At 43.5% G+C, this 16,444-nt stretch overlaps 1 protein-coding gene across 2 annotated transcripts in view; it reads left to right on the plus strand.

Moving 5' to 3' along the window:
- Nucleotides 1–2,405: 2,405 nt before the first annotated feature.
- LOC121718034 (general transcription factor 3C polypeptide 1) overlaps nucleotides 2,406–16,444 on the plus strand; it is a 38,052-nt gene continuing 24,013 nt past the window's right edge. For both annotated transcript variants that reach the window (XM_042102783.1, XM_042102782.1), the window contains exons 1-19: nucleotides 2,406–2,781; nucleotides 2,943–3,155; nucleotides 3,826–4,002; nucleotides 4,450–4,593; nucleotides 5,072–5,168; nucleotides 5,850–5,973; nucleotides 6,947–7,111; nucleotides 7,636–7,751; nucleotides 8,280–8,913; nucleotides 10,310–10,518; nucleotides 11,124–11,245; nucleotides 11,418–11,571; nucleotides 11,940–12,043; nucleotides 12,186–12,307; nucleotides 12,621–12,935; nucleotides 14,463–14,608; nucleotides 14,753–14,850; nucleotides 15,696–15,792; nucleotides 16,081–16,258. In XM_042102783.1, coding sequence (XP_041958717.1) covers nucleotides 2,561–2,781; nucleotides 2,943–3,155; nucleotides 3,826–4,002; nucleotides 4,450–4,593; nucleotides 5,072–5,168; nucleotides 5,850–5,973; nucleotides 6,947–7,111; nucleotides 7,636–7,751; nucleotides 8,280–8,913; nucleotides 10,310–10,518; nucleotides 11,124–11,245; nucleotides 11,418–11,571; nucleotides 11,940–12,043; nucleotides 12,186–12,307; nucleotides 12,621–12,935; nucleotides 14,463–14,608; nucleotides 14,753–14,850; nucleotides 15,696–15,792; nucleotides 16,081–16,258 — 3,436 coding nt within the window. In that variant the 5' untranslated portion in view covers nucleotides 2,406–2,560. The remainder of the gene's footprint in view (nucleotides 2,782–2,942; nucleotides 3,156–3,825; nucleotides 4,003–4,449; nucleotides 4,594–5,071; nucleotides 5,169–5,849; nucleotides 5,974–6,946; nucleotides 7,112–7,635; nucleotides 7,752–8,279; nucleotides 8,914–10,309; nucleotides 10,519–11,123; nucleotides 11,246–11,417; nucleotides 11,572–11,939; nucleotides 12,044–12,185; nucleotides 12,308–12,620; nucleotides 12,936–14,462; nucleotides 14,609–14,752; nucleotides 14,851–15,695; nucleotides 15,793–16,080; nucleotides 16,259–16,444) is intronic.

Genomic DNA, 16,444 nt, shown 5'->3' on the forward strand with positions numbered 1-16,444 from the left:
GTGGATTGTATGTGAGCGGAGTTTCAATTTGTCACTCGGGTCGTGGTGGTGCGAATAATTTATTTTACAACATGCCCAAGACCTATTTCAGAGCCCTACTATAAAACCACTCGGCCAGTGCTAGGATGATGGCCGCGATTGCATTATGACATAGTTATCATTATGAACATTATGACCTAATTATCATTATAATTATCATTGTGACCGCGATTGAATTATGATTATAATTATCATTATGACCGCGATTGCATTTCTGGAATAAACTTCAGAAGTACCATCCCTATCTAATCAATTTGATGTTGTGTATAGGCCCACAAGTGTGGAACCGCACAGCAGTGTTTTTTTTTTATATAAGTTCTTATAAGTTTATTTTAACATTGCTTTTTAAAAGAGATCTTATCAGATAGCTGGGTAAAGAGTGCCTTGACATAAATAAAGAGAAACGTGTCAAACATCAACTGGTAGACTAGGCTACATTTGTCAAATGCAGCAGTCCTGCATCCTACTGAGGTTGTTTTATGTAATTCAGTGTATCCATTTTTTTTTCTCGACAATGTTGTGTGTAATCTCAAATGTATATGCATCAGACTGTAAATATGTACAAACTTATTCTTACACCTGTATTCCTGTGTCCTGTGTATTATTATTTTTTTTTCTTCATACATTTCAGTCAGAATCTCCCCCTGGGGTGCTGTCTGTTGTACAGGGCTTTTTTTTGTTGTTGTTTTTTTGTTTTTTAATAAAAAGGTACTTTGGTCAATAAAGAAATAAAACTAAATCATGTTGTCTGTGGTTATTGAGGTGTGTGTCCTAGTTATTGTAGTGATTGTGTTTTACAGGGGAAGGTATTGCAGCCTAGCCTTATGAATGTTGCTCTTAGGCAGGGATTCGCCCACACAGTGTTCCCCAGACCCCTTATAGGATGAATTTAGTCAAATTTTATGATTCAGTGTCTTCCCTGTATAATAAGCTAGACCTACTAGTCTATAAAAAGGATTTTCATATTCAACACTATCTAACTGCCTTTTCCATGTATGTAGCCTAAATTGCATAGGCTACCAGAGATACTAGGAAGATATCTATTGGCCTGTCATGCAGTTGGCAGCACCACATATAGGCTAGTAGAGGGCTTAAAGCAAGGACATTTTCTGTGCCTGAAATTAGGCTATCAGACATTTTTGAAGATCTAATATTATACAGGCTAGGCAAATCGCCTATTTTCAAATCTTGCCCCACCCCTGAATTCAGCCACAGAGCTTTTAACAATTAGCCTGGTTATCTAATATGCTCTGATTTAAGCTTTAAGGCTGTTGGGCAAAAACGAGACTATAGTCTTGTGCCACCGGCCATAAATCAATTTGTAAAGGCAATGTAATTTTTAAAGGAACGTTATTAACTGTTCTCCTGTAACATTCTAACCGGTTACCATTTAGAGGAGAGGCCTTGGAACACTGGAGCAGGAACTGGAAAAGTAAGGATTTTCCTCAGAACGAACTGAAATGAAAATCATTCTGTCTTCAGTCCTTGTTAGTAGACTACTGTCAGTACTGGTAGATTTTTGGTAATAATGCAGTTATTTTGTAATATGATGTCATATTTTTCATCTTGTTATCCCCCCCCCCCCCCTTAAAGTTTTCTATATGGGAAAATGGCCTATAATAGAAAAAAATCTAATAATAAAGAAATGTAAAAAACCCTCTGACATTACTTTGTTTTAACTAGAAACCCTATACTACTTATTGTTGTGCCTTTAAATCTGTTCGCAATCCGGGTTCTGGATTTCTGCAGTCCTGTGTGAGACGTCCGCCCCCTACTGGTAAAGCAAATGCAAAACGGTTTGGATGTTTTAGCATATACTTACTTGTAAGGCTATTATATTTTTACAAGTGTAGTGGTTGTAGCAATTTTATACATTGACCTGCAAATACAATATGTACCACTGTAGATGAAGGGAGTGTTACTGACAGAGGACATGATCGGTTGATTGTGCAATGTGATATCCCTTGCACGCAAAAATAATATGCTATTGCATAGGTGATTTGTAAATATCTTAATCTTAACATAATTAAATCGTGAATGAAAATGTATAGAATATTTTTGGAATTAGAGGGTAGAGTTTGATAAAGCAGAGTTAAGTAAAAAATCAGACTGATTTCAGTACTGATGGCATAGTGGGAGTATGCCTTAAGACTGGGAGGTAGAGAGTAGAGTCCTTTCTACCTGCAGTTGTCAATAGTGAGTGTGTGGGAGTAAATCCCAGGAAACTTTGGGGCCCGTGCGGGGCCAGTGTGGACAGGAATTCGGGTTGATCAACAGTAGTACCATTCCTAAAGGGTAGGTGGCAGTGTCTCGTTTTAATTGGTAAAATCTCGGTGGTTTTTGAGCGTCAAGGCAGTCGTCAAGGGTCAAAGTTGAAGCTGCATACCTAGATTAGTTAGCCAGCTGTAAGTGTCTGTAAAGTAATTTAATCGTAAATGGTTAAACGGTATCTCTTAAATCATAGCCACTATGAAAGTACTCTAATTTCAGTGCCCGCGGATGCTACGATAACCTAGAAAAAATGGACGCCTTGGAGTGTGTTGTTGATGAAGTTGCACTTGAGGGTTTGGATGGGATAAGTGTAAACGCACTATGGACGAGGCTGGAGAACAGAATCCCCCAATTTAGCCTCACCTTAGATCCACCCACCAAGGAATACCTGTGGAGGTGCCTGGTCTGCAACCCAGAGATCAGTTTCTATGAACTTCCTCAAGCCAGGAAACCGATCGTGTTGACGGACCGGTAAGGTTTCACTGACAGCTGGGTAGCTAACAAGAGAGAACGACTTGATGGCTCTTATTCTGTAATGTTAAATTAAATTTAACAGCTTAATAGCAAAACTCATTTTGCTATGTCGTAGTTAAACCATATTGAACATTTAATATATCAGTCTTTCTTTGTAGGTTCGCAGAGATTGATCCGGAGACTGGCATTCAAGAAATTCGGCGGCTTACTCTTGACGCAGATGACGCAGTCTATCCTGTTCATGTTATCCAAGACAACAAAGATGGAATTCAGGGCTCTTGCCTGTATTTCAAGGAGCGTAAAGACATCACAAGTAAAATACGGCAGGACAACTTCACCCCCATCCTCACGCTGGAGCAAATGGTTTCAAAGTAAGAGGCAGTGTCCTATTTAGCAGTTACTTTGTTCAGCATGAACTAAACAGTTGGACTAGAGCTCACTATAGCCGGACAGGTACACAGATTTTAGGATTAGGGTTCGACAGTGAAATACAGTTTATTTGAAATATATTTTTCTTTTCTGTATGCACTCCGAAGGTTAACTTTATAAGTTAAGGTGACTGTTCCACAGACAGACTACATTAATATCAACAAGATAACTCATACATGCTTTCTTGAACATATTGTAACGATTTGATAGCGACACACACAGCTGACCAATCAAAAGTTTTATTAGCTAAGAACGAGAGCAGGGGCACAGACTCAGAACTCAATACACACGGGGCAGGTCAAGCACACACACACGCTACACATACAGGGGGGGACGCAGCCCCCCACACAAAAAGGATCACACACGAGGGAGAACTAAAATGGAAACATGTTACAATAAAGACGCTAACATTACACTCAAAACTAAGGAGAAACACAGACATAAACCCCAAATGTTCACCCCCGTATCCCAGCATGCCCTGCGTGGGAGAACGCTATGCAATGTCTTGTGCGCCGACGTTACAATATCACCAGTAAACATCTCTATAACCTCTTGCCATCTCTCTTCTCTAGTTGCTTCTCCAGCAAACCTCTGTTACTGCCATGTTTTCAGGTGGGGCGAGAAGCTGGTTGCCGTGGCGTCACAGGCTGTCCGGTACCGTACTCTGATTGGTCCTGAGGGGGACCCCGAGCTGAAGCTCACGGACACGTCCTACTGCATCCTGGAGCGGCTTGGCAGAGCACGGTGGCAGGGGGAGCTGCAGAGAGACCTGCACTCCAACACATTCAAGTGAGCCGCTTCTTCTTCATCATCATCTTCTTCTTCTTCCTCATCTTCTTCTTCTTCTTCCTCATCATCTACTTCTTCTTTGTCATTTTCTTCCTCATCATCATCTTCCTCTATGTCTTCTCCATCTTCCTTATCTTCTTCTTCTTCTTCTTCTTCTTCTTCGTCTTCTTCTTCATCTTCCTCCTCATCTACTTCTTCTTCTTCCCCCTTCTTCAGTGTAAGGGAGCTGTTTGGATTTGTTGTCCTATTCCCACATTACTGTTGAATATATGAGATGTATCTTTTGATGTGGAATATCCATGTAATGTTGTGTATGATGATGAGCTCAGTCATACTTACACTACAGTGTGTCACTCTGGCTGTTTTGCATTCTCTCTCTCTCTCTCTCTCTCTCTCTGTTTTTTTTTCCTATCTCTCTCTCTCATTCTCTGTCTCTCTGTCTCTCAGGGTGGACGCGAGGAAGATGCACTACCTGCGTCGGTCACTGGACAGGAACAAGATGATCACCATGCAGACGCACGTCATCCGTATGGCCAACGGGGGGCAGCAGTGCTCTATCCTGCTGCTGCTCAACCGCTTCCACGTGGACAGGTGAGCCAGGAGAGGGTTGGGTGGGGGGGGGGTCCGCTTAGTGTGGTAAGGGGGTTGGGTTGGGAGGTTAACCAACCACTTCCTTGTGAGTCGGGAAGGAGTTAGAAAAGAAGCAGGGGTGAGGAAGGAAATACTTTTTTCCTATTTTGGGTTGTCTATATATGAATGCTTTGATAGAGAGAGAGAGAGAGAGAGAGAGAGAGAGAGAGAGAGTGAGCGAGCGAGCAGTAGACAATTTTTTGTTCTACAGCAACTTCAGGGTTTAGGAGAATACTGCGTGTGTAAAGTGGCTCATGCCTCAACCATAACCAGAGATGGTGCACGCAATGACCAGTACTGTGTGTCAGATACAACAGCCACCACAATGACCAGTACTGTGTGTCAGATACAACAGCCACCACAATGACCAGCACTGTGTGTCAGATACAACAGCCACCACAAGTCAGTGGTATGTGATCTTGTTGTTCGTTCGTCGTAGGAGGGGCAAGTATGACATCCTCATGGAGTGCACATCTAACATCCTCTCCTCCTCGCCCAACAATATTGGCATCATGCTCAAACTCCGACATCAACTGGTAAGAGTCCAGATGTTTTTTTACCGGCGTTTTCTTTCTGGGACTGAGCTGGGTGCGTGTTCTCTCAAGGGTGTGTGTGTGGGTGTGTGTGTTATATTCCTACTGCCTACTGGTGTGTGTTTTTATTATCTGACATAATTTATGTCTCTCTTGGTGAAACATATTAAACATATTAAAAAGGATATGGAAATATTTTGACCCCAAACCCCCCCCCCCCCCCCCCCCGCTTCTATATTCTCTGACCTTTATTCTGTCTCTTTCTCATGAACTTTCTCTTTCTTTATCTTCATCCATCCATCCATCCACCCATCCACCCATCCATCCACCCATCCATCCACCTATCCATTCATCCATCCATCCATCCACCTATCCATTCATCCATCCATCCATTCATCCACCCATCCATCCACCTATCCATTCATCCATCCATCCATCCACCTATCCATTCATCCATCCATCCATTCATCCACCCATCCATCCACCTATCCATCTATCCATTCATCCATTCATCTATCCACCCATCCATCCACCTATCCATTCATCCATTCATCCATCCATCCATCCACCTATCCATCCATCCATCCATCCATCCATCCATCCATCCATCCATCCACCCATCCATCCATCCATCCATCCATCCACCTCCCGATTCCCACCCTCCCCCACCCATCCCATGGGCAGCATGTGTCTGAGCGCACCTTCAAGCGTGTCTACCACTACATGGCGGCGGCCAAGCTGGTGGAAGTCATCAATCTGCCTCTGCACCAGATCACCCCCGGTGCCGGGGCCATCAAGTCTAAGAAGGGTACGTGGAACTGACCGCTGACCTATCACAACACGTTTACACTGCAGACAACGTTCATCAAGCTCCCTCTGCTGCTTATCCGATTTCGATCCGATCCGATCCGAGGAAAGCTCTATGTAACAACAAACAGACAAAAGGCTTTACAGAGGCAGCTGTGGCCTACTGGTTAGGGCTTCGGGCTTGAAACCGAAGGGATGCCGGTTCGATCCCCAACCAGTAGGAAAAATGTGGGCGGGGGAAGTGGTTGAGCACTGCTCTCCCATGCCCACATCCACAGCTGAAGAGCCCTTGAGCAAGGCACCTAACCCCTCACTGCTTCCCGAGCGCTGCTGTAGCAGGGAGCTCACTGCTTCGGGTTAGTGTGTGCTTCACCTCACTGTGTGTCCACTGTGTGCTGTGTGTGTTTCACTAATTCACGGATTGGGATAAATGCAGAGACCAAATTTCCCTCACGGGATCAAAATAACTATCTATACTTATACTATATCAGTCGGCAAGTTAGCTCAGTCTCACAGGTCTAATGTATTGTCCACTGGTCGTTATTGGGAAATAGGTCCCAGCAGGGCAAACACACACACACACACACACACACACACACACACACACACACACACACACACACACATACATACAGGAATCAGACATATCGGACCTCCGAACGCTGGAAAGGTCCATTTATGTCAATGGAACTCTGCAGCATTTTATTTTATTGTGTTTGTGGTAGACAATAGTGATTATATTTGTGAGAAATTATTACCGTATGTTTGTACAATTACTAGGTTTAAAAGTGTATGATGTTGTATTATGTTTGTGGTTTATCACAAATGTGGGAGGAACATTTGCATTTCTGTGCTTGCCAGTGGTATTGACATTCCTTCTTGTGGGTCATTCTTCAGTTGACTATACTTTCATTAGGTATTTTTTTTTCTCCATTCCTGCTGAACGTATGACATCTGATTGGTGGTTTTGACAGGAACTGACATAATGGTGCGTTGCCTCAAGCTCCTCAAGCCTTATGGCAAGAAGAAAGAGGATGATGATGATGAAGACAACGACGACGACGATAATGACGGACGGAATGTGATCGCTGAGGGGCGGGATGTGGAGAAGGATGTGGCCTCTTATGCTTACGAGATTGGTCTGTTTGCACACGTTGTCTTTTTTTTAGCCATGTCTACATGTCAGCAGTATCAAATCTTGTACATTATATTTTTTATATAATGTACAAGACAAGATTAAAGATAATGTTTATATCTGCTCACATCTGGTTACATGTTTGCTCATGTAGACTCAAGGCCAACAAACAAAGAGACACATTAATGGTGAACAGGGTTTTGAAATTTTCAAAAGGTGCCACAGATAGATAGAAGTTTATGTTTGAGATCATGTATAGGTTATAGACCTTTAGAAGTGGCATGGCCTCAAAAGTTTTCAGAGCAGAATTCTGGTAACTTTGATTTATTTAAGGCCACACTCTTTGTTTTAATTAGTTAAAACTTATACTAGTTATAATTTGTTTGGTTTGATCAATTATTAGCTATGGTTCCCAGCTGTTAGCTATCAAGTGCTAGAGGCCACTGCAACTGACAAGTTCTTGACCAATCATGTTCTGTGGATGTTTTCTGACGTTGCTGTCCCCTGTGCTGTGATTGGCTGATACAGTGGTAAATGCCGGGACCAAAGGCATCTCTCAGAGTGAGCTCAGGAAGCGTCTGAACATCGGCAAGCTGGAGGGTCGCATGATCTGCAGACTGCTGGACAGGAACGACATGATCAAAGTAGGGGCCAGAGTCCAGAGGGTCTGTTGGGACTCAGGGTCTGGGAATGAGGGGACTAAGAGAACACATACAGACATGAAAATAATATGAAGGAAATGTATTTCAGCTAACTTTTACACACACACCCACACATGTTTAGACACACTCATACACACTCTGTCCCTACACACCTGAAGAGACACACACACACACATACACACACACACACACACACACACACACATTTAGACATACCCATACACAGTCTGTTTCTACAGACCTGCAGACAAATGCACACATCACACACACACACACACACACACACACACACACACACGGTCAGGTACTCTAAACCTCTCTCACTGTCATGCATGCACACACACACACACACACACACACACACACACACACACACACACACACACACACACACACACACACACACAGGCACAAAAAAACGCACACACCTAGGCACAAAAAGGCATTTTCAAAATGATTGAATATTTTTCAAAATGAATCTCCTCCTCCTCCTCCTCCTCCTCCACGCAGGGTTTCATGGAGGACGAGGGCCGCCAGCGCACCACCAAGTACATCAGCAAGCAGTTTGTGGAGCAGAGCGAGCTCAAGAAGCGGTACACCAAGGAGAAGGAGCGCAGCCTGCAGCTCTACAGCGGCACCACCGCCACCGCCGGGGAACACGCTCACACACCCGCCACGCCCACACAGGCCACGCCCACACCCGCCACGCCCAAACCCCCCGCGGCCAAACGCAAGAAGGTGTCACCGGCGGCAGCGTCGACGTCGCGACCGAATGAGGAGGCGGAAGCGACGCAGGAGGAGGAGGATGTGGGCTCGGGGCAAAGGGGAAAGGAGCTTGCACCAGATGCAGAGCGGGAAGGAGAACCGCACAGGGTTCCAGAACTAGAACCGCAGCCTCAGGAGGAGGAGGAAGAGGAGGAGGAGGAGGAGGAGGAGATGGGGGCGGTGAAGGATGTGGAGCCGGCAGGCGGGAAGAAGGGGCAAAAGACAGCGAAGGGGTCAGGCAAGGGCAAGGGCAAGAGCAAGGGCAAGAAGGCGGCACTGGACCAGACTGTGGACACAGAGGGTGCCGAGGGGACCCCAGGCCGCCTGAGACAGACCAAACTCAGCTTCGCTCATGCCAGGCCCTCTACCCCACAGAAGGGTGAGTAGATTACATTGCTTGCTTTCTTTCTCTCTCTCCCTCTCTTTCTTTCTCTCTCTCCCTCTTTCTCTTTCTCTCTCTCTCCCCCTCTGTCTTTCTCTTTCTCTCTCTCTCTCTGTCTCACTTTTATTCCCTCTCTCTCTTTCCCTCTCTCTCCATCTCTCTTTCTCTCTGTCTCGCTCTCCCTCCCCCTCTCTCCCCCTCTCTCCCCCTCTCTCCCCCTCTCTCTCTCTCTCTCTCTCTTTCTCTCTCTCCCTATTTCTCTGTCTCACTCTCACTCCAACTCCAGTGTTTTCCCTACATTCAGGACCGCTGCTAGAATTTGAGCGCCGCCGCAAAAATTCATGTGATCCGTAGCCTAATAATAACAATACAAAAAAAAAACACACAAGTGAACTACGGGAACAGCCGTCGTTCGTTCCTCTCCAGGTTTGATGTCAAGAAATAATACCGAGAAAATAATAATGTGAAAGACGCAGTCAGGGATTTCACAGGAAATCACATTTGTTTATGTTTAAATGTATTAGCAGACGCAATTTTTTGTGCAAAAAGCGTAACCAACCTAGCTTACACTATATATTAACCAGTGTTTCCCCTACAATGTATTCATCAGCGGCGCAGCGCCGCACCTGGAATTCAAGCACCACTGCAAAAAAAGTTGCCTAATTAAAAAAAAAAATAGACACAAGTGAACTTCAGGAACAGCTGCCGTTCGTTCAGGTTTCATATCAACAAATAATAGTAGGCTAACGTTGAAGGCGCAGTCAGGGATTCCACAGGAGATCACGCTTGTTTGTGTTTATGTTTAAGTTTATTAGCAGACGCAATTTTGTGCAAAAACAACGTAGCCTACAGTATGTTAACCAAGGAACCAAATTAAACACGCCAGCGAGATAGCTCGCCCCTACCTTCAGTAGCCTATTCCCAGATAAATCCACGCATTGTTTCGTTTTTGTTTGTGATACAGGAAATGCTTTCAAGCCCTGTGTTGCTAACATACCTAGGCTTTCTTACGATCAACAGCACCGCTGCTGGAAACATTTCTAGGGGAAACAATGCACTCTCTCTCTTTCACTCTTTCTCTCTCTCTCTCTCTCGTTCTCTTTCTCATGTTGTTACTCTCTTTCTCTCTGTCTCTCTGTTTCTCTCTGTTTCTCTCGGTCTCTCTGTCACACGCACAGACACAAGCTTGCACATACTATCTCTTTCCCTGTCACGTGCACACACTCATTTTCACTCTCTCATACACACAAATACACACTCAGACAATCTATCAAACTTTTACTCTCTCTCTCTCACACACACACACACACACACACACACACACACACACACACACACACACACATAAACGCAAATATCATATCATCAAGTTTGGACTTTTTGTTTCCTCCAGATAAGACTCCGCCCCCCTCTATCAATCTGGTTGGTGACGAAACCCTGGCGTATTTGGAGCAAGAGGTAGCGGCTGAGGAGTTTGACCAATCAGACCTCACTATGGACACTTCTGCTGCCACGGTTCCCACCCCCGTTCACAGCTTCAGCCAATCACCATCTCCTGGCGAGAGCGTCACACTTGTGGAGGAGGTGCTTGAGCCTAAAATGGTTGGTGTCACATTGTCAGTTATTGCATATCAAAGTAATGGTTCACACTTGGAAACACATTATCTGTGGCCATTAAACGTACGTCATGCAATCTATCTGCAGAATGTAAAAACGTTTTATTATTTCAACGTTTTATTTGGTTATGGTTATACTTACGTTTTATTTATGGTTATGGTTTGGTTATGGTTATACTTACGTTTTATTTATGGTTATGGTTATACTTATGTTTGTTATGGTTATACTTATGGTTATACTTACGTTTTATTTGGTTATGGTTATACTTATGTTTGTTATGGTTATACTTATGGTTATACTTACGTTTTATTTATGGTTATGGTTATACTTATGTTTGTTATGGTTATACTTACGTTTTATTTGGTTATGGTTATACTTGCTTGGCACACCCTTTTTATCCTGAGCAATGTGAAGCACAGAATAACAATATACAGTATTATATTATCAGAATTTTTAAAGATAAACAACATTTTGTATTTAAACATTCCTATATAATAACATATTACTAATTAATATAAATGAATGAATTCTTATAAAAAATATGATTAGTTAAATAATTATTAATATGTTTTATATTGTGTTGGGAACAGAAACTGCCAGACAAGGGCAGTCGTCGAATACAGAATAAGAAAGTGACCTACCGGCTCCTCAAACGCAAGAACATCATCATCGAGACAGTCCGCAACCTCAAGATCATCGAGAATATCTTCACGTGAGAATCACTCACACATATACACACACACACACACACACACACACTGTGTGTACCTTTAAGATCAATTTAATACCTTAATACCTGACTCTGGGGTTTCTGTGTATGTGCCTATTGAGGAGCTGTTTGCAACTGTTTGTTGTTTATGTTGTTTGTTTTGTGTGTGTGTTAGTCTGCAGAAAATGCTAATTGAATCAGAGAGGGCGGACGGCGTGAGCACCAGGGTGTGTAAGAAGAGCATCGTGAGGCTCGTCAGGAGTCTGTCTCGCGAGGGGCAGCTCCGCCTCTACAGGACCACCATTATACAGGACGGCATCAGCAAACGGGTACACGCACGCACGCACGCACACACACACACACGCATGCGCACACACACACACACACACACACACACACACACACACACACACACACACACACACACACACACACACACAAACCCGCACCCACGCACACTACATAGACAAACACACACACACTACACAGACACACTCACTATGTAGAAACACATACACACACTCACTACGTAGAAACACGCGCACACACACACAGTCACACATACACTACGTAGAAACACCGTATTGAGGCATATATTATTCTCCTGTTATGCTTCTTTCATTTCATTCTTTCTTGTTCTCCTCTTTGCCTCCTATCACCCTCTCTCTCCCTCACCCTCTCTCTCTCTCTCTCTCAGGTGGAGTTTGTGGTCCATCCCTCCATCACCCCTGATGACCCGCTGATCAAGAGTGCTATAGAACAGGTCCGCTTCCGCATCTCTGGGTCCTACTCCTCCCTCAGGTGAGAGAGACACACACACACACACACACACACACACACATAACTAGTTTCCCATCAATAGCAAAAACAAGTGTCACAGTGCTCCTGTGTGCAGTGTTGTTCATTCCCCCCTCCTCCTCCTCCTCCTCCTGCTGTGTTCCAGGCTGCGGACCCACGACGAGAAGAAGCAGGAGAAGAAGGAACCGACCAAGCCGCCACCAAAACCCCACAAGCTGGACCAGAAGATGGGCATCATGCCCCTCACCGACTTCCGGCCCGCCGTAGGTCAGACAGCTGAACCACTGGTCTACTCCTCTCTCTTGTCTTTTTTTTTTTTTTTAAGAAATTAACCTTTTTACCGTTTTTACTGTTATCAGTTTTACCGTTGGCCTTTTACAAGCATACTACTACATACATACTCATTGACTCCACTTGTTCATGTCATTATCGTTATCTGTGACATGGATGCTGTTGTTTAGTTAAGTGTAGTTATACTTAAAAGGATACGTTTCAACCATTTTAACGATATTGTTAGTTATTGTATAGAAGCATATAACTACATACTCCTTGACTCCTCGTGTATTTGTTTCTGTCCTAGTCCCTGGCTACGGTCGAGCTCTTGGCTTTCAGCCCAAGATGCCGCGCTTGAGGATGGTCCACACCTTTATCTGGTACGTGGTGTACGGACACCCGCTCAGCCCGTTCCGCAGTCCCGAGGCCAACGCGTCTGACCAGGAAGTGAATAAAAATGCACAGGAAGTGATTGCTGGAACATCAGGGCTGGGACCGGAAGTGGAGGTAAACGCACAGAAAACGGATATGGGCACCCAGGAAGCTGCGCCGTCGAGCACGCTTTTGCAGGAACAGGATGCGACATCAAGTGAACAGGAAGCAGCAAGTGAGCACATGCGTGGTAAGTGCCAAAGCTAGCCCTTACTAGAGATTGTCTCCTTGAGAATGTTCACTCTTGGGAAACTTACGGTTTCTGAACTGGTTGCAGTTTATTCAAAATGAATTGAGGTCTATGGAGCTGTACCCCTCAAAATCCACTTCTCAAAATCCACCCCTCAAAATGCACTTCTCGGAATATAATTTTTTGTCTAGAAATTTGAATGTTGCTTTCGAAAGGGTGGGCAAAGATGCACACTGCTCAGTCACTTATTTGTTCTAAAAAGCCTTTCAAACGTCATTCATAAGCAGAATTCTACTGTGTTATGGCCAACTTGTAAGAAATTGAAAGGACATAAGTACTCGTTCATTCAATTTTCAGCCTATAATCCATGTTGAACTTGCAAAAGCTACAATCAAAACTAAGATTTCTCAATGACAATCAGGTGAAAGAGACAAATTTAGCCATCTAGCTCCATAGACCCCATTGTTTTTCAAATTTAGCTGTCTAGCCCCATAGACCCCCACTGGCTCATGATCGCCCTTAGCGGAACTGCAACAGATTGCAGGTAATAAGGAGTGAACCGGCTCTCCATAAACAGCCTCTGCCCTTACAGAAATGCTTTGGGGGAAAGGTCAAATTACTTCAGTATGTAAAGGATAATGTGTGGAACACTGGTCGTTATCGGGAAAATAAGTCCCGACAGGGCGAACCGGACTCCGACGTGCCAGCGAAGAGGTCTTGCTTCACCCTTAAGGGACATAATTTACTGATAATGACCGGCGTTCCATACATTATCCCGCTTATTATATGGCTACTTGCCAAAATGAAAAAAAAATAAGCTCCACATGATATCTCTTTACATTTATTTGTTACTGTTTTGTCGTGGCTTTTGCTGAGAAACAAATAGTTCGCAACACACGCTGAACTTGAATCAACCATTCTTTAGAACACAGCTGATCTACCGTCTACTTTCACTTTTGAATGAAGTTCCATTGCAAGAAGTGACGGGACACGGGACTACTTGCGGAGTGATATGAAAGATGTAAATCAGAAATTTGTTGCTATTGAACGTGGTAATTATATGTTTCAGAGGTTATTACATGAATTAATTTTGCAATAGAACGTTGGGAAATCCCATTCCAGTCAATGGAGCGCTCTACTAGCATTGTGAAGAGCAGTATAATAACTTATTATATTTAAGTACACTCTTAAAATTAATGGGTTAAAAACTAGCGTTGTTTTTAACACATCTTTGTGTCAACACAGTTTGTGTTGTTTCCTTTTTTTATTTGTTACACAATAAGTATTGAAAATAACACAGCTTACGTTGAAAACAACACAACTTGCGTTGCTTTTTAACATCTCTGTATCCAGATAGGGACAACACATTCGTTTTAAGAGTGTATGCTTTTGCTTTCACTGTAAGTGAAAAATGTAACACCCCCCTCTCTCTGTCTCTCTCCCCCTCTTCCTTTCCCTCTATCTTTCTCTTCCTCCCTCCTTCCCTCCCTCCCTCTCTCTTTTTCTCTCCCTCTCGTTCTCCCCCAGTCTATGTCGATGAGATCAACTGGAAGCGCTACGTGCCTCCTCTCCCAGTGCATAAGGAGTTTGGGACTGGATGGGCCCTGACTAGTGACATCCTCATCAGCCTACCGCTCTCCCTCCTCATCCAGATCATCCACATCAGCTACAAGGTACACACACACACACACACATCACACTCATCACACATCACACCTGTACTCTAGCCTTCACACATATTGTCTTTATCAGTATGTCTTTGTGGACTGTCTTTGTGTACTCATAGTATTCGATGACTCTGTCTGATTGTGCTGCAGGTTGACGGTCTGGAGGAGTATGTGAACGACCCGGTGAAGAAGCACTACCTGGTCAGATTCCTGCCCTCGGCCATGAAGAGACAGCTGCTCTTCAAACGGTACCCGCTTTACATGTGTTCATTTGGCACTTTGACGCTTTCATCCAAAGACTCAGCAGTAACATACTCCATTATGACTAAAACTTACAGGTTACACTTTACTTGACAGTGTCGACATAAGAGTGACTTGACACTGTCATGAAAGTGTCATGAACAAGTCATAAACGTTTATGACATAACGCTTCTGTTATTAAGTGACATTCGGTTTTTGTCATAACAAGTTAGAGGTTAGAGTTAGGGTTAGGATTAGAGTTAGAGATTAGGGTTTCATGTGTCATGACAGTGTCATGTGTTCACGACAGTGTCATGTGTTCACGACAGTGTCATGTCACTCTTATGTCGATACTGTCAAGTAAAGTGTTACCAACTTACACATCTTAACTATATTACAAGGGCCATTGTCTCAGGAGCCCCCTAAGGTTAAATGCCTTGATCAAGGGCACAATGGTGGAAGCCGGGTATTGAACCCACAACTGTTTAGGCTACTGCATGCTAACCCAGCTGCTTAGCCAATACGCTACCACCACCCCCACTCACTCTCCCTCCTCAAGGATTGTACATCTTCTCTCCAATACCTCATCCCTACATGCAAGTGACTTGAGTCTGAGCTTAAAGTGCCTTTGGATTAATAATGCATCGGCCTGCTTGTGTGGCTCTTGCTGTGTCTGCTATCGGGATGCACCATTTGAAATCGAAATTTCACCGATACAGATGTTCGAAATAACAATTTGGCCGATATATACCATACCGTTCTATAGCTGCCAGTTGTATGTAACTGAGGTCATTCTTGGTGCGGTACATGTATAATAAATTAGTGTTCTGTGTTTTGTCCTTTTTGTCTACAGGAAGTATGTGTTCAGCTTCTATGAGAGTTTAGATCGACTCTGCAGCATGGGCCTGATGCAGTTCGGCCCCATGGAGAAGTTTCAGGAGAAAGATCAGGTGCTGCTGCGAATTGTTTTAAACTTTAAGTTGTAATCACTGACCCCAAGTCAGTCACAAGTCAATGCACCAGCTTTGTTTTTAGACTGTGTTTTTTATTCTGCAAGTCCAAATGTTACATATTTTGCCATTTTAATCACTTTGGAAATATATTTATTGAAACTAGGACAAAGAAAGAAAATGTAGACCTTGAGATATATTGCCACTGTTTTTGAAACAAATATGTACAGCTATATATATTTCTGCAAGTTGCCTTACTTGTTGTTGTTCTTGTTGTTGTTGTTTCAGATGTTTGTGTACATGAAGCGTTACGCCACCATCACCGACACCACCACGTGCGAGCCCCACTATAACCTGGCGAAGAGTCCTCGGCCCTTCGAGCGTCGCCGCTACCACTTCCTCGCCGCGCAGGACGTGGACAGCTATTGGTTCGACCTGCTGTGCGTGTGCCTCAACACACCGCTAGGTAACAACCACCATCACCACCACCCCGTGCAGTGTTTACAAATATTTATTTAATATATTTATTTAATATATTTAAATATATTTATTTAATATATTTAAATATATTTATTTAATATATTTAAAAATATTTATTTAATATATTTAAATATATTTATTTAATATATTTAAATATATTTAAGTTCTAGTT

This window comes from Alosa sapidissima, chromosome 9, assembly GCF_018492685.1.
Source record: "Alosa sapidissima isolate fAloSap1 chromosome 9, fAloSap1.pri, whole genome shotgun sequence".
Taxonomy (NCBI): Eukaryota; Metazoa; Chordata; class Actinopteri; order Clupeiformes; family Clupeidae; genus Alosa; species Alosa sapidissima.